Source organism: Myotis davidii, unplaced genomic scaffold (genome assembly GCF_000327345.1).
Source record: "Myotis davidii unplaced genomic scaffold, ASM32734v1 scaffold299, whole genome shotgun sequence".
NCBI classification, from domain to species: domain Eukaryota; kingdom Metazoa; phylum Chordata; class Mammalia; order Chiroptera; family Vespertilionidae; genus Myotis; species Myotis davidii.
The window spans coordinates 8,280,319-8,294,295 of record NW_006293088.1 but is presented as its reverse complement, the minus strand read 5'-3'; the positions used below and the strand labels follow the sequence as shown (position 1 = coordinate 8,294,295).

Sequence of the window (13,977 nt, the reverse complement as noted above, 5' to 3'; positions counted from 1 at the left end):
CCGCCCCCCCCCCACACACAAAATGTCCAGTAGGTTTAGGAAACTACCAGCAAGTGACAGGGCACGTGAGCATAGGAAGGTCCAGAAAAGGCGTCCATTACAGACGCGTGCGTGTGCTTAGCCATGTTTAACGTATTCTTTTCAAAACACCTTGGACCAGCGATGGGTTTGCGTGGTCTACTGAGCAGCGTCTCTTGGGGACACTCCGGAGCATGCAGTCTTGGGGAGTGTTGCAGTGGATGGTCCCCACAAGATGGCCCGGACCTGAAATCTGTGGGTCCCCGGAAATCAGATGTAAGCGTTTCCGTGCACGTATTTTCGGGGGAAGGATTCGCAGCCCCCACCCCTGTGGCAGAGCCCATGAGCACAGGGTTAGAGCCCTCGTTACAGGTTCTTTCCTCACCGGTGGCCAAGGCCAGTTTCTCTGGAATGTCTCTCGTGCACGTCTTACGAGGGCCGAGGGTATCACTCGGTGCGCGTGGGCAGTCACGGGGAGGCTCACAGACAACGGAGGGGCCATGCTGCGCGCAGGGGGCCGGCGAGGCACTTGAGTGTTGAGTTGATTGAAAGACGGGAGAATCGGCAGCTCCTGTCTTTCCAGGAAGAATTGTGGGGGGAAGTCACCTATGCAGGACGCTGCCTCGTTGCTACACTCCAGACGTGTTTACTCAGACAGAGAGGAGAGAATGCGGCCTTTCGCTGCAGTGAAGAGGCGTTTCAACGTCCAGGGCCCCTGCCCTGCGGTGGGGTTTGCTTAGTGACAAACCACTAGAACCCCACTAAGCACGGAAAGCTCTGCCTTCCAGAAATGGAAAGCACGCGACACCGATTTTTAGATCAAGAAACCAGGACCGTGCGATCGGGCTCCGGAAGGAGCGGGCGGCGAAGGACAGTGTGCATGCCCCAGCGTCGCTTGGACACCAGGTCCTCCGGGAGCGGGCAGGTTGGGCCGCACGGACGTGGCCGCGTTCCTTCTGTGAGGCGATGCGTGTGGTCTTTCATCCTCGGTGGCCCCCGTCATCAAGGCCAGCGTGGCCTTACATTCCAGGGTGTCCGTGTCACTGGTGAAACCGCTGGCTTTGCTCGCGAAGTGCAGCCAAATCTGAGGCTCCCAGTTCACCATGCTGTCCATCGCGTGGCTGAGAAAAGCGCATCGTAGAAATGACTAAGGAAGCAGTTTGTTCTGCACGGTATCCTTGACCTTTTCCCTCGTTGAAATTCACATTTCCTATTTCAAACAGATGCAATTAAATCACTCATTCAGTATGTACGTATTGGGGACCTACTATGTACTGAGGGCCTACTGTGTGCCAGGCATCCTGCTGGGCCTTGGGAATGTAGTCAGGAACAGAACGGACACAGTCGCTGTCCTCAGAGAGCTGTCACTGCGTCCCTTTGCCTTTGTGTCTGAATGAGGATCTTGAAATAAAGGCTCGTATCTTCTTTTAAATTAAATCTTTATTGTTGAAAGTATTACCTATGTCCCCGCTCTCCCCCCATTGAAGGCTTGTATCTTTTTGGGTGGCTACCACACCTTCGCTGCCTTGGTCACCGTCACATCCCAGAGCCGTGGCACAGGTGCCGTGTGGTGGCGTCCTCGCAGGGGGCGCCCAGTAGACATGCGCAGGGCGAGTCCGTCTGTCCCTGATGTTCTGCGGTGGTTCCCGAAGGATTTTAAGTGGGTTTTTGTCACGGCTGCGCGCCAGAGACCAACCTGCCTGTGGTTAATTACTGCGCTCTCGCCTCCTGACGGTTCCTGTGCGTCTTATACTTTCCATGTTTCAGGGTCAGGATTTTCATTTTCCCTTTCTCTTTATGCATTTATTTTTTAAAAACATTTATATTGATTTCAGAAAGGGAGAGAGAGATAGAAACATCAATGATGAGGGAGCATCATTGATCGGCTGCCTCCTGCACGCCCCCCACTGGGGATCGAGCCCGCAACCCGGGCATGTGCCCTGACCAGGAATTGAACCGTGACCTCCTGGTTCATAGGTCGACGCTGAACCACTGAGCCACACCAGCTGGACTCTCTTTATGCATTTAAATGTTGTTCCTCTGTCGCCTCTTCGTGACCAGGTTAGATTGCGGTTCGTCTCCGGGGCTCAGTACATACTCCGAAGGCCCTCCTTCGTCTTTGTGGCGACGTGCTTTTCTGAGTCTCCGGCTGCTTCACTGTTGCCGCGGGAGATGCCTCAGTTCCTGCCTGTAATGCTCCTTACCTCACTGTGCGCTGACGGGGGAGGCTTTGGGGAGGGTCTGCCCCTGGAGCCTGTGCCAGGGTCGGTGCAGACCCCCGTCAGCGCCCCCTCCTTCGCCCGCACACTCAGGAGCCGCGGCTCTCCCACCACTTGTCCTGGCTGCGTTTGCGGCTTCGTTGACCGTGCCGTTGGCATGGCACCGTTTGGGGTGCTCGGCTGTGCTCGGTGCCATGTCCTGAGTGTCCTTGCAGGGTCGGCTTGCCAGTTTTGCCCCCCGACACGCCAGGCTCTGGGGTGGGAAGGTTTCAGGCGGCATCCCTGCCGATGTGCTGGCTGCCCTGTGACTGGTTGCCTCAGCATCATCCGGCTTTTCCCTGACGCGGCTAAGACTCGCGTTTGTGAAGACGCAAAACTCAGACCGAGGAGAAGAGATACCACAGTCGCTGCAGGCGAAGGACTCCAAGGAGAATGGCGGGTGTCCGCTCCTAGGGTTGCAGGACCTGGAGTCGGGCGTCTTGGAGACGTGGCGGATGGCCGTTCTTTCCGAGGCTAAATTTAGCCGCTGCTTTGGAAAATCAGAGGTACAGCGTGTGCCTGCTCTCCCGGCCCTCACCCCGCGCCCTGCACTTGGACATCGCAAATGGCTGGCCGCGCCGTGCACTCCGGGGGCCCGTTTATTCTGGGAAGGAATTAAGTGCCTTCGTTTTCCCGTCTTCCCAAGCAATGCAGGAGGCTCCCTCAGCGGCAGCCAGGGATCTCTACAGAAATAGTTCGAGTCACGCCTCCTGTCCTCACCGGCCTTTCCTGCCAGCGGCCAAGATCTGGACAGGGAACAAGAGAGGGCTCTCCCTCCCGGTCCACATAGCAACAGGAGGGCACATGTGCACTTGAGCTACAAATAACGCGTTTAAAATAGCAGGTGGTATTTGGTGATCGCTCCTCCATTCATTTACCTGCCACGGCAAGGCTTTCTCTCCGGCTCCGGCAGCCAGGCCCGGCGGCTCAGCGTTGGCAGGTTCTGCCCGTGCGCCCGCTGCCGGCCTCCCGGCCCACGCACACCCTCGGAGCCGGGTCTGGAAACGTGTCTTTGGTTGAACACAATGCCCACCCTCGTCATGCTCATACCACAGCCTAACCTGACTGACTTGGTAAGCACTTTGGTGACTAATTATAGGCTCTCGTTAAGGTGTGTGCCAAACAGTTCGTTTCCGGGAAACGCGGGAGTCCGTGTCTGTGATGCGAAGATCAGGGGGAGAAGGAAAGTGACCGCACTGGGCAGGTCCAGGTGCCTATGAAGAAGTGGGGTGTTCCTCAGCCTTCCTGCCTTCTCGCCCTGACACAGTGGTTACCCAACTCCCTTACCTGAGCCCCGAGGAAGTGGCAGGCAGCCGGGTGAACTGACAGCACGTCTCCCACACGCCCAGGGAAATCAAGTGTGTATATTTGTGTTTGCGTGTTTTTTAATGTCTTTTTTAAATACAAGTTTTTACTAGCGGCCCGGAGCACGACAATTGTGCATGGGGGGGGGTCCCCTGGGGGGTCCCCTCAGTCTGGCCTGCACCCTCTCACAGTCCGGGACCCCTCGGCAGTCAGACATCCCCCGAGGGGTCCATGAGCCCAGCTTCTGGCTGAGTGGTGCTCCCCCTGTGGTAGCGCACTGACCACCAGGGGACAGCTCCTGCGTTGAGCGTCTTCCCCCTGGTGGTCAGTCCACATCATAGCAACCAGTCATTCTACTGTTTGGTCAATTTGCATATTAGCCTTTTATTATATAGGATTGATTTCGGAGAGGGAGAGAGAGAGACATTAATGATGAGAGAGAATCATTGATCGAGCCCACAACTTGGGCATGTGCTCCGACCAGGAATTGAACCGTGACTTCCTGGTTCATAGGTCAATGCTCAACCACTGAGCTACTTAATCTTGCCCGAGGGTATGTTTTTTATTGATTTTAGATAGAGGAAGGGAGAGAGACAGGGAGAGAGAAACACCGATGCACGACAGAAACATCAATCAGTTCCCTCAGGTACGTAACCCTGACCAGGGATCAAACCTGCACCTGAGTATGTGCCCTGACTGGGAATCAGACTTGCAGCCCTTCAGTGCACGGAACGACGGTGCAACCAACTGAGCCCCACCAGCCAGGGCTCCATGGGGCTGTGCTCATTCTGACCACTCTCTCTCCCCCGGGATTAAGTAGTAAAACTGCTCGTTGGCGTTGTCCACCCGCGGCGGCTGCTCAGAGCCCCAGAGGTTGGTGACCTCAGCCATAGATTGGCTTCCAGAAGCTTCCCTAGAAAATCCCATTTCTTTCCATTCACTGAGCATGCATTCAGATCCCGGTGCCAGGGAGACAAGACAGGGCCCCTGCTTTCAACAGGTTCACTCTATAGAAATGGCTCCTGTAGGGAGAGAGCCATCCGTCCATTCGCTGAGCACCTGCTAGGACACGGCGCGAATTCACCGGGTACGGGAGGGAACATGCCTCCGGGTCCGCCTGAGGTCAGATCCTGCCCCGATATTACAAGCAGGGTGACCTTGGGGAGTGACGCATTCTCTGAGCCTCCGTTTCCTCAACTAAAGCGAAGAGGAAGACCTTCCTTGCAGAGTTCTTCTGAGGATCAGGAAGAGCACGTGGGAGTGCCTGGCCCACTGTAGACGCTCAGTAGCAGCCATCAGTCCTGAGGCTGTAGTGAGTGTGAGCCACACTCGGAAGAATAGGAAACTCCCAGGTGGATTTGGGGGGAGGTTGGCATTACCAAAGGCCCTGACGGTGGGTTTGGAGAACAGCGAGCACCCTGTGTGCCCTACCCGGTTTGGTTTAGTGGATAGAGCACTCGTCTGCGTACTGAAGGGTCTCGGGTTCAAATCCAGACAAAGGGCACATGCCCCGGTTGCGGGCTCGATCCCCAGTAGGAGGTGTGTAGGAGGCAGCCAATCAATGGTTCTCTCATCATTGATGTTTTAATCTCTTCCTCTCCCTTCCTCTCTGAAATCAATAAAAATACATTTTTTTTTAAAAAGAGCACCCCGTGTTCCACCAAAGAGTTTAAATTTTATTTTGTAGGTTAAAGGGGGGGGGGTAACATGTTTTTAAAGTAGATTCTCTGATAATGTCAGAAATGCATCGTGTTGGATTGCTCCACACAGCCCCGGAAATGAATTAGGTTCTGAGATTTCAGGTGAGCCGTGTGTGACCCAGAGGCACAGTAGGTGCGGCCGAGCCTGGAGCCTGGGAGGCCCGACTGGTGGCTGGTGTCCTGGTTGGAGATGTTTTCTTACAACTGATGCCCAGACACCTGGGTTCTCCACTTTCACAGCAGCAAGTCCCACACTTCCTAAGCTCAGAACATGCCGTGGGTGTCCGACTTGGGGAAATGCGCTCTCTCTCTCTCTCTAAAACTTGGGGATTGCTTAGGAATTTTAAATGGTTAGGGAAATGTTAACTTGGGACATTTTAAAATGAGTCACTTTGAGGGTTAGGCGTCCCTATCAAAGAGAAATGAAAAGAGGGCCCCTGGTGCTCTGTGCTCTGGGACACTGTGTGTTACAGCCCGAGAGGAGAGGCTGGGACAGGGCGAACCCGGCCCAAGAAAAGGGGTCTGAAGCCCCACTAACCACTCATTGCCTCTCGCGTGGGAATGTTTTTTCATCTTGATCTTTGAGTGAATCCCGAGCCAGACTGTTGCTGCAAAGCTGTCAGAATCGTTGACTTTTTGTCTGGGGTGCAGGTGTGTGTGCGTGTGCATGCGTGTGCGTGTGCATGCACGCACCTGGAAGGTACTGGAAGGAAGGTACAGCTGTCCTGGGATTTGAGTACATGCCCCTAGAAGGCTGGGAAGACCACATTGCTGTGTTAGATGCGGAGACTCCAGGACGAACTCGGGTTTATGGTCATGGGTATGCAGATAGTTACAGAAGTCATCATAGGTTTGTGTGCATGCGTGGACGTCACACCAGAAGCAGTGACGCCCCAGCAGCAATGAGCACAGCCAGCTCCCAAGTCTTGGTTCCTAAATGCTATTCTCTAGTTAAAGCAACCGGGGCTCCCTAGAGAAACAGCTGGTGGTGGGGCTGGAGGGGCCCGGAGCATCTTGTAATGCCAGCAAGTAAGGACGTGCCCAAAAAAGAAGGGGAAAGACGGAGGGTGTGGCAGAGGGACCCCTGAGCCAGCCTGAGAGGGCTCCCCTTCCCCAAAGCCGGCTACTCTGATCACGAGGACGACTCAGTATTGGATCAGGACCCAGGGTGTAAGATAAATATACATCGTTGTGCATTCGTACCGATATGCACAAATGGTTGCCCACAGACAGACAGAGGGCAAGTCGCCTTGGAGGAGAAGGACAGAGATGGGAAGAGAACGGGAGCAACTGTCCAGAGCAGCCCCGCGGACAGCGCCTTCGCCGGGTGACGCGTCCGCAGCAGCAGAGCCTCGCAGGTCACCTGATAGCCTGTGATGAGCAGACGCTTCAGCTCCTGATGTTCTTCCCAAAACCTCAGGGCTCCAGCCTGATCATTAGGAAACGACAAACTTAACCCCAGAGTGCCGGGAAGTGCGATTGCGCTCCTTCTGTCTTTCGCCGAAAGTGCCGGGAGCGCTATCAAAGCTTCGAAATGGCGTCCAGTTCTAAGTCTGCTTTTATTAGTGATGATGATATTGCTAAATATGTCAATGTAGTAAAGGTTTCCTTAAGTTTTTGAATATGTAACTTCATTTACTTGCAATTCATAATTTTTTTCCCTAACCTGCTGTAAAATCAGCAAAAATGCCTTGGCAATTTTACCATAGTTCCTAGGATATTGGTTGGCACTCAAAGGGTTAAATCCAGGGACAGCTACCAAATACCTGACCGCAGTCTTCAAAACCTTCAAAACCGCTCAAGTCATGAAAAATAAGGGGCTAGCAGGAAGCCGTCAGGGAGCAGACAGGAAATGTAACATTTCATTGCAACGGGGTGTCCTGGCTGGGTCCTGGGACAGAACAAGAACATCAATTCTCATCCTAAGGTGCAATCTAATCTGAGCCTGTAACTCAGTTACTAGTAGTGATGTGTTTGACATGTGCGCCGTGGTTATATAAGATGTTAATAGGAGGGGAAACTGGGTGAAGGTTCATGGGAGCTCTACCTTCTGCAGCTCCCGGTCCAGCTAAAATTATTCAAAACATTGTAAACTCTTTTTAAATGCCCCCATAGCTATGGCTAATAATAACTCAGACTAAAGAGACACTGACCACTAAAGAGATTTCACACAGTCGTTTATTTCGTCCTCACCAACAACAATAAGATAGACAGTACTGTCCCCATTTTACAGATGGGGGAGTTGAGGTGCAAAGTGGCCATTATTTTTCCTAAGTCGCACGGTGGCAGGATTAAACCCAGGGCTCCAGCTCCACTCCAGTGCCTTTCCCGCCCTCTCAGAGCTGCCCAGTCTGAAAATGCTTCTTCTGCCCGGCCGGGGGGCTCAGTGGTTGAGCATCGACCTATGAGCCACGTGGTTACAGTTTGGTTCCCAGTCAGGGCACATGCCCGGGTGTGGGCTCGATACTCAATGTGGGGCGTGCAGGAGGCAGCCGATCAATGATTCTTGATCATCATTGATGTTTCTCTCCCTCTCCCTTCCTCTCTGAAATCAATAAAAATATATTTTAAAAACATTTTTTAAGTAAAAATGCTGCTTCCGCTCAAAGGGGGTGCAGGTTGGACAGGCCCGTGAGGAGACTTTAAGCGAATCCCAAGCCAGACTGTCACTGCAAAGCCGTCAGAATCGGTGGCTTTTTTTCTGGGGTGTAGGTGCATGTGTTTGTGTGTGTGTGTGCACGCGCACGTGCACTGTACACCTGGAAGGTACTGGAAGGAATGGCGTGTCAATTGAAAGTCCTCATTCCCTGAAACTGGGCAGGTAAATGGGCTGCTTGCGAGAAAAGCCAGAGGCACCGGCAGACACCTGGAAGGCGTCCCACAGGTCAGCGGAGAGAAGCAGGAGGAGGGGCCGTGGTGGGCGCTGAGGGTGCAGAGCAGCGCAGGTGCGCGGAGAGGGTGCAGCCGGCGTGTGGACCGAGCCGTGTGCAGGGGCCTGGCGTGATTACAGGAGGTCGGTCTCCTGTGTCCCTGGGTCGGAACCTGTGCTGCTGCTCCACCAGGTGGCTCTTCCATCCTCTTTAAGCCGCTCCTGGGGGGCAGGTTCACGCTCTGGAAGGAGGCTTGGTCGTGGCACCGCGGTTCCGGAAACGCAGCCTCAGTGTCACCCGAGAACTTGTCAGAAAGGCACAGAGGGTGCCCAGACACCCTACTCTCCCCCCCTCTCCCCCCGAGATTGCACTGCAGGGTGGAGGCTGCAGTCCTGGCCCTGCCGGTCTTTGAGCCGGGGCTGAGAACGTGGCTTACCCAGGGGTGTGAAAAGCGGGAGAACCTTGCCCGGCCCGTGTGGCTCCGTGGGTTGGGCGTCATCCTGTGCACCAAGTGATCGCCAGTTTCATTTCCAGTCAGGGCACGTGCCCGGGGTGCGGCCTTGGTCCCCAGTAGGGAGCGTGCAGGAGGCGGCCCATCGAAGTTTCTCTCTCATCAGTGTTTCCATTTCTCACCCTCTCCCTTTCTCTTTCTCTGAAATCAATAAAAAACTATTTTTTAAAAACTAGAGAACTTTCTGCACTGGCAGCGGCGTGTTCTGTGGTGAGACGAGGTAGCCAGAGCTTCTCGCCGAGAACCGAAAGCCAGGCGGCGCCAGGCGGGAGCCCGAGCCCGGACAGCGGCCGGCTGTTCCCTGCGCTCGGGACGTGCTCCCGCGATGCGTGGAATCCCTCAAGCGGAGTCACGTGGGCTTTGTTTGAACGTCATGGGCGAGACGTGGGCCAGATCTCTGGGCCCCTAGGATATTATTTGTTTTCTCTCTGACCCCCAACATGTTGGTTGAAAACTACACCCCCCCCCCCCATTCAGGCTGCGGGAGTTACTTGTTGGCCAACAAGTGCGGGCAGGGCTATCGTCACTGATGGTCAAGGCGCCCCTCCCAGGCCTGGCACACATCGGTGCCCAGCAAATATCTGTGCGGGAATAAATGAGTCTTCACATGTGCTTTTCTTACTCCAGTGTCATCAGGAAAAGTTTGTCTTCTCAGAAATTATATTTCCTTTATCCTGTAATCACACACATACGTACAGCGAAGGTGACATGCTGAATTTGCCAACTATTTTACGGTCACGTGTTAATGGCCATAATGAAGCTGTCAGGCCAGACCAAGCGTAAAGTTGCTGTTTCACTTGCCAGGAAGGGAGATGTGAGGACCGCGTTTGTGTGTGTGCGTGAGCCTTGCAGGCGGGCAGCTGTGCCCACCCTGTTCGCCCCTGCCTCGCCCCAGGAGAGGGCACGGGACCACAGACTCGGCCTCTCGCCGCGCCCTGGATGCGGCTCCGTTGTTTCCATGCGAGATGGCTCTGACATGACTCATCTCCCCAAACCACCCCCTTTGGAGCCGAGAGGCCCCGAGATGCCTTAATGCATGATGTAACTTGGTTAAGAGGCAGGTAATTGCTGGAGTGTCTTCATGAAGTGCTTCTCAGAGCAGCTTAATCGCATCTGAGAGCTCCCTGCAGAGCGAGCTGGGGGGATGGCCGGGAGCACAAGCCCCAGAGCAGAAGCCAGGGACGTCGGTCCGTCTGTCCGTGGCAGACACCGAATCACCACGTCGGCGTCGGGGCGACTGTCAGACGCTTTGACGGGCGATGCCGTGGGCAGGGCCTGGTCCCATGGTGTCAGGAGGGCTCTGTCTGTCTCTGCAGTGCCCACAGCCAGTGGTGGGGAGGGGCGGCGATGACAGGCCAGCACACCAGAACAAAGCCACTCGGATGGACAGGGAGGTGGCCACGGGCACGGCCACAGGGCTCCCTCGGGGCTGACCACAGCTGGGCAGCCCTCCTGTGCCTTCCGCTCCTTCCCTGACAGGGTTCATCTTGGCCACCAGCTCCAAACATGGGCACATGTGCTCACAACAGTCATTTAATAGACGCAGCGTCCGTGGGCTGCCAGAGAGACAGTCGGAGGGCGACAGAGGCCTGACCAGGTCACTGGGGCGCGGAGCTTCCGCACGTAGGTGCAGAGGCAGGTGGCTGTCTGGGCGGCACCGTCAGGAGTAAGGGACAGTCCATACAGATGCCACGAAGGACACCGCCACACCACCAGGAGTCAGGCTCTAACCGGAAGATGAAACTCTCAGCCTTCAGCCAGCTCCACATGCAGGGGCCCTGATTCTGCAAAATGTCCGTTTCCTAACGGGGAAGGGGTTGGCACGAGGAAGGATTCCGGCGCCACCTCTGGGGTCGTCCCGCGTTTGCCGTTGCTGGTCCCGCGTGACGTGGGCCGTGTACAGTCCGCCCCACGGGCCGCTTCCCACGGGTGACAGCCACGGAGACGCCAGCGGCAGGCTCTCACATCTGTTGTCCGTCGGCTGCGCGACTGGCCTTTCACGCTGAAAGAGGAGGGGCTCTTCTCTCGGTGCTGCTCCTGGAAGTAGCTCACTGGGAACCAAATCAGTTCCTGAGAAGTAGTTTTCCTCCTTCTGCTCTTGTGGCTGAGTGCCGTGAAATGCATTCACACCCAGCACTGGAAGTGTTCCTGGGAAACGGGAGAGGCTGTCTCACTGTGAGAAAATGTTCCGCTCCCTGGGCTCAGACTCTGATCCATGCGCCTCTTCTCTTCCCCATAATCTTCCTTCCCGCGGTTCCCACACAGCGGGGAAGCCCGGTCCTCGAGCCAGATAGATGGTTATCTCCCCGGCCTCAGTTTCTGCATCTGAGAAATAGGGTCACAACCGTCCCGACCTCACCTGACCGTTGTTCATATTTGTAAAGCGGTGACGGGCACGGAGGAAGCATCCGGTCCATTGTTTGATCTCCAGTAGAACCAATAAGCCTTAATCACTGTCAGGGTTTACAGTCAGGACGGCAAGGGATGCCGAGAAAGTGTTTCTTTTCCGGGTTATTCCTTTTCCTGAGTCAGACGCTGTATTTGGAAAATCGTTCTGCCGTGAGCCACGGGAGGGGAATATCTGTCACAGCTGTTGTCGGTGTCCAAGGACATTTAGGTCGTGTGTCTGAAGACGCTGATGGCTGGCACGCACATCTGGGACTTAACCGTGTTCTGAACCTGCACGAATATTAACTCGTTTAATTCTCACAACATTTTCCCACCCTGGCCCCTGTGGCTCCCTGTTGGAGCATCGCCAGTGCACCAAAGGGTCAAGGGTTCGATTCCCAGCCGGGGACACGTGCTTAAGTCGGGGCTTGAGCGGGAGGCAGCTGGTCAATGTGTCTCTCTTGCATCATCAATGTTTCTCTCTCTGTGTGTGTCTCTCTCCTCCTCCTCCTCCCCTCTATCTGAAAAGCAATGGAAAAAATATCTTCTGGTGAGGATTAACAACAAAAAATTTTTTTAAATCATTTTCCCCAGTGTTTGGGTAAAGCAGCTGATACCTCAAAAATGCGTGTCTGTAGACCCTTCCCCACTGATTTAAATGAAGTTGTACTCATTCCATTTGTGCTCAGGGCCCCTCCCCCCTATCTCTTTAAGGTTTCCACTGGGGAGTGGGGTGCCAGGAACCCCAAAACAGGACTTTGACATAAAGGGGTTCTTCTGTTCGAGAACCTGAGAACGTGGGGCCAGAGAGATGCCCCATCTTGTGTGCAGCGGCAGACTCGCTGCCACAGGACGAACCCAGGCCGGACGAGCCTCCGTGGCTGGTTCAGGGAAGGAGACTCCGGCCCTGCCTGCGTGGACAGGCCACGTGCGAGCTGCACTTCTCCCAGCACCAACCTCCCTCTTCCTCGTCCCGCCCTAGACAACCAGTTCAGGATGTCCATCCTGGAGCGGCTGGAGCAGATGGAGCGGAGGATGGCGGAGATGACGGGGTCCCAGCAGCACAAGCCGGGAAGCGCAGGAGGCGGCAGCGGCGGGGGCGCCAGCAGCGGGAACGGCGGAAGCCAAGCCCAGGTACCCCCTGTAGTGACTGTCGTCTTCGGTTTTGTGTGATTTGTTACTGATGGGGAGGCAGGCAGTGGCCACAGTCCCTTTGCTGGTGCTAGGTCATTGCTGGCTGAGGCCGAAGTCGGAGGGCTGCTTCCCGGCCCCGCGCTTCCTCCCTGGGCCTCGGACCCTGTCCCTGGTCTCTGGCCGCCCGCTGTCGCCTGCCGGGAGTGAGGCCTGCAGTGACTCAGGGCTGCGGGCGCAGACTTCAGTTAGAATCCAGTTTGTGTTTTGTAGTCTGTCTCTGTCCTAGCTCTAGATATACACCGGTGTTGAGTTCAATTGGTCATTCATGAGCCTGTAGAAACTCAAGAAGACCAACGGGAAAAGGGCCCAGAGAAACCGTTTGGGTGATTTTTCAGTAAAAAAAGCATTGTTCCTTCTGCCATCTTCCAGGCACATGCCTATTCATCGATTTCACGAAGGGCGCCCTCTCCTGCCCAGGACGGGGACATCACCACATGCTGTTTGAGGGTCCTGAGAGTCTCGAAGGCTTTATGTACATTTCATTTGGGAGCCTCATTCGGGAACCTCTCCGAGGGAACAGTGATCTTTCAGGAGACCCCAGAGTAAATGCAAAGGGACTGCGAGTTCCTTCCCTCGGCTACCGAGTCGTTGCCAAAACCTCACATAAATTCCCCCCCTTCCTCTTCAAAAGGAATGATTTTCTTGAACAATTACATGAAGTGAACACTGAGTTTTATGATCCTTGTGAATATCAAGGGTTTGGTAATACTTGTAATAATAGATGAAAGCAAGGCATGATGTACCACGCCCCAAGAGCTAGCCTCCTTTCTCCCCCTGAGCTTTCCTCTCATTTCTCACCTACCTTCAGAAATCGGTGGAAAAGGAAAGACTGGGCACGCCGTAGAATATCCCTCAGGCTAAGATAGGCTTCTTTTCACCGGTTCCATGAAGGTTTATAAAAGAAGTAACCGTTGTTTACTATGCTCACGGCTAAAGTAAGAGATTCCCTTGAAATCCCTTTCCTATAGTCCACACAGGTTGCCTTCAGGGAATAGGATGTCATTTTCCAGCTGGGCCGCTCAGCCACTGTCCTGGTACAACCTGACCCCGTCTTAGCTGCTGGTGATCGCACGTTCATCGATTGAACTTGGCTTCAGGGAGCGTCAGTGTCCACCTGACGTGCTGGAGACGTGGCTGTTTTTGCTGAATGCAAAAAAAAATCCCTCTCGCCCTGGCCAGTTGGTTCAGTGGTTAGAGTATCCGCCCTCAGGCCAAAGGGCTGAGGGTTCAAGTCCCTGGCAAGAGTCTGTGCCTTGGTTTCAGGTTCACTCGCCGGGCACGGTCTGGGCACATGGGGAAGGCAACCAGTTGATATGTCTCTCTCACATCGATGTCTCTCTCTCTCTCTCTGTCTCGCTCCCCTTCTCTCTCCTCTCCCCCTCCTCCCTCCCTTCCACTCTCTCTAAAAAAATCAATGGAAAGAATACCCTCGAGTGAAGATGATTTTTTTAAATCCCTCTTTGCTCACGCCCTGGTGAATCCCCCGTGCTTGTGGGCATGCCCACTGCATAGGAAGCAGCTCTGCCCGGCCTCGGGGTCAAGGTCATTCTACTGCAGGTCAAGGTCGCCCAGCTGTGCTTTCAAAGATGCTCTTACAGCTCTAGTGAGATGACGTGATTGCCGTCTTCTGCCGCTCTATTCTTGCAGGTTTTTCCCCCCAGACCTAACGGAAAAGCGATGAGGAGCAACAGCATTTCTGCAGCCGTTGCTGTTGCTGTGGCTATGGCGGCGGG

At 54.8% G+C, this 13,977-nt stretch overlaps 1 protein-coding gene across 1 annotated transcript in view; it reads left to right on the top strand.

Annotated features, from left to right (window-relative positions):
• The window catches only part of CAMTA1 (calmodulin binding transcription activator 1), a 749,204-nt gene that overhangs the window by 705,661 nt on the left and 29,566 nt on the right, over positions 1 to 13,977 (top strand). Inside the window, exon 14 of the mRNA XM_006766821.2 lies at positions 12,033 to 12,219. Coding sequence (XP_006766884.2) covers positions 12,033 to 12,219 — 187 coding nt within the window. The remainder of the gene's footprint in view (positions 1 to 12,032; positions 12,220 to 13,977) is intronic.